Source organism: Octopus bimaculoides, chromosome 6, assembly GCF_001194135.2.
Source record: "Octopus bimaculoides isolate UCB-OBI-ISO-001 chromosome 6, ASM119413v2, whole genome shotgun sequence".
NCBI classification, from domain to species: domain Eukaryota; kingdom Metazoa; phylum Mollusca; class Cephalopoda; order Octopoda; family Octopodidae; genus Octopus; species Octopus bimaculoides.
In genome coordinates, this window is record NC_068986.1 from 106,644,452 (window position 1) to 106,646,509 (window position 2,058).

Sequence of the window (2,058 nt, forward strand, 5' to 3'; positions counted from 1 at the left end):
TTAGTGGTTGATCTGGTTTAGTATGAATGCTGCGTGAATCAAATTCCTTCAATTATGATATTTGATTGGTAGGTCTTAGTAAGTGTCGTATTCGTGTGAATGACGAAAGCGCGCATGAGCAGAGGCCAGCAGAGGCCAGCAGAGCAGCCAATACTGACTCCTTGTTGTCTTTGTTGATAATCAAGAGACCGATAAGAAACTGATGCGGCTTTGAGGATTAACGGTGACGGCTGATTAGCCAACGATATCTAGAAAAGCGTGATAATTAATTTACTGTGAAATATCGATGAAATTAGTATTTAGTTGACAAATATTACACTTTAAACTTTTCGACTATATCAATATGTTGTGAGTGATATTTTATTGTATTTTCCTTTGAATTTCATTCATTTTCTTTAAATATTTCTTATCAAGATGTAGTAAAGACACAAAAGAATGATGATTATTGTTTTAATTAAGAATGTTTATGTTAATTACACTTCTTGATTTTCTTTTACAAATTTACATACTGGGGTTCAATAAGTTAAAAAAATTCCTTCAAAGGTTTGATGATATAAGACGTTTACCGACCTGTACTCAAGAAATTTCATGGATATGATGAAAAATAACTTTGCATGCTGCATGGAAAGAAGCCATGGAGGCTTTTAATGGGGAAATATATCAGATGAAAACTTAAGGAATATTGAAGCTTACCAAATGGAGCATTCGTAACACCGTTAGGGAGGATTAGAAGTGAGAACAAAGTTACCGGAAATATATACATCTGTTAGTAAAGAATACAAATAAAATATTTCATTATGTTCGGTATTTCCTTAATATTGTTGCTAAAGTAATTCCTTCGAAAAGTCAAATATTTAAACAATATTAACATTCAAATATGAGATTGGTGATCATATCCCGCATATATTTTGTCTCTCATTCTCCAATGGCCTACTCCATTCCTACGTGTAAATTATAAAGGTAGATGTATGTCACAGTGGCCTACACGGAATACAGGGGCCTTATGCTGATATAGAGAGAAATTATAAGGCTGGGTGTGATGTATTGGAGCACGTAAAATACTTTGTTTAAAGACGCGTGTTCCAGAATAAAGAACAGAATGTCAAGTTTGCTTAATAATTAATATGAAATCATGTATAGCCAGTGACAATGTTTTTCAGAATTGAAATGGAACATTGGAGTCATATTTGCGAAAGTGATTTGACATGAAACAGCGTGCTTAAACTAAATCAACATCACCCGGAAGTCATATGTTAGCCATTGAAAACCAAACAAAGGCTCTTAACATTTATTATTTGGTATCAAAATTTTCGTCGCATTAATGGTGACCTGCGCACTCACGCAATCCTATTGGTTCAAAAGTAACAATTCACAGTAAAATACATATTGGAAATAATACGAAACTTTCGACTTTATATCAAAGGTACAGCCTATTACAAGCCATTGAAAAGCATAGTAACGGAATCCTCGATACAAAAAAAGTAATAATAATCCTTTCTTGTATACGTACAATTCAAGAAACTTTTAGAAAGTGGGCTATTCGATCATATCGATCCCAGCTTTCAGATGCTGTTATTGTATCAACAGCGTAATTCGCTTCGAAATGTAATGAAGTTTTAATGTTTCATTGCAAAAAAGTCTAGCACAAGACAGCCGACCATAAATACAATAAATGAATCCATAGAATACAACAAAACATAATATAACTCACCTGGCAAGAAATAAAATTACATTTAAAGACAAAGAAATTAAAAACACAGTTTATAGTAGAAAATTATCAGTAGCTAGTTTATATAAGAAACAAGGAAAGAAAGCGTGCAGTGCAACACATGCAGAAATATATATATATATGTATATATATTGTAACCTCGTGGGCATCGGTACCATTTTCCTCTTTCTCCGTTCTTCCATTCTCCGAACTTTCCATCTTTCCGACGAAGGGCTACGCCCGAAACGTCATACACTCTCTCTTTCCTTTCCTGAGCGTCCAATAATACTATCCATATCACGTCCTCACTTTGTTGTTTTTTTGTTTTTTTGTTATTGTGTTTTTGAACT

At 33.5% G+C, this 2,058-nt stretch overlaps 1 protein-coding gene across 3 annotated transcripts in view; it reads right to left on the reverse strand.

Moving 5' to 3' along the window:
- LOC128248166 (uncharacterized) overlaps positions 1-2,058 on the reverse strand; it is a 10,237-nt gene that overhangs the window by 6,877 nt on the left and 1,302 nt on the right. For 2 of the 3 annotated variants that reach the window (XM_052969032.1, XM_052969035.1), the window contains exon 2: positions 694-763. In XM_052969032.1, coding sequence (XP_052824992.1) covers positions 694-763 — 70 coding nt within the window. Of the gene's footprint in view, positions 1-693; positions 764-1,510; positions 1,624-2,058 lie in introns of those variants that run through there. The other variant, XM_052969033.1, reaches the window with a different exon arrangement.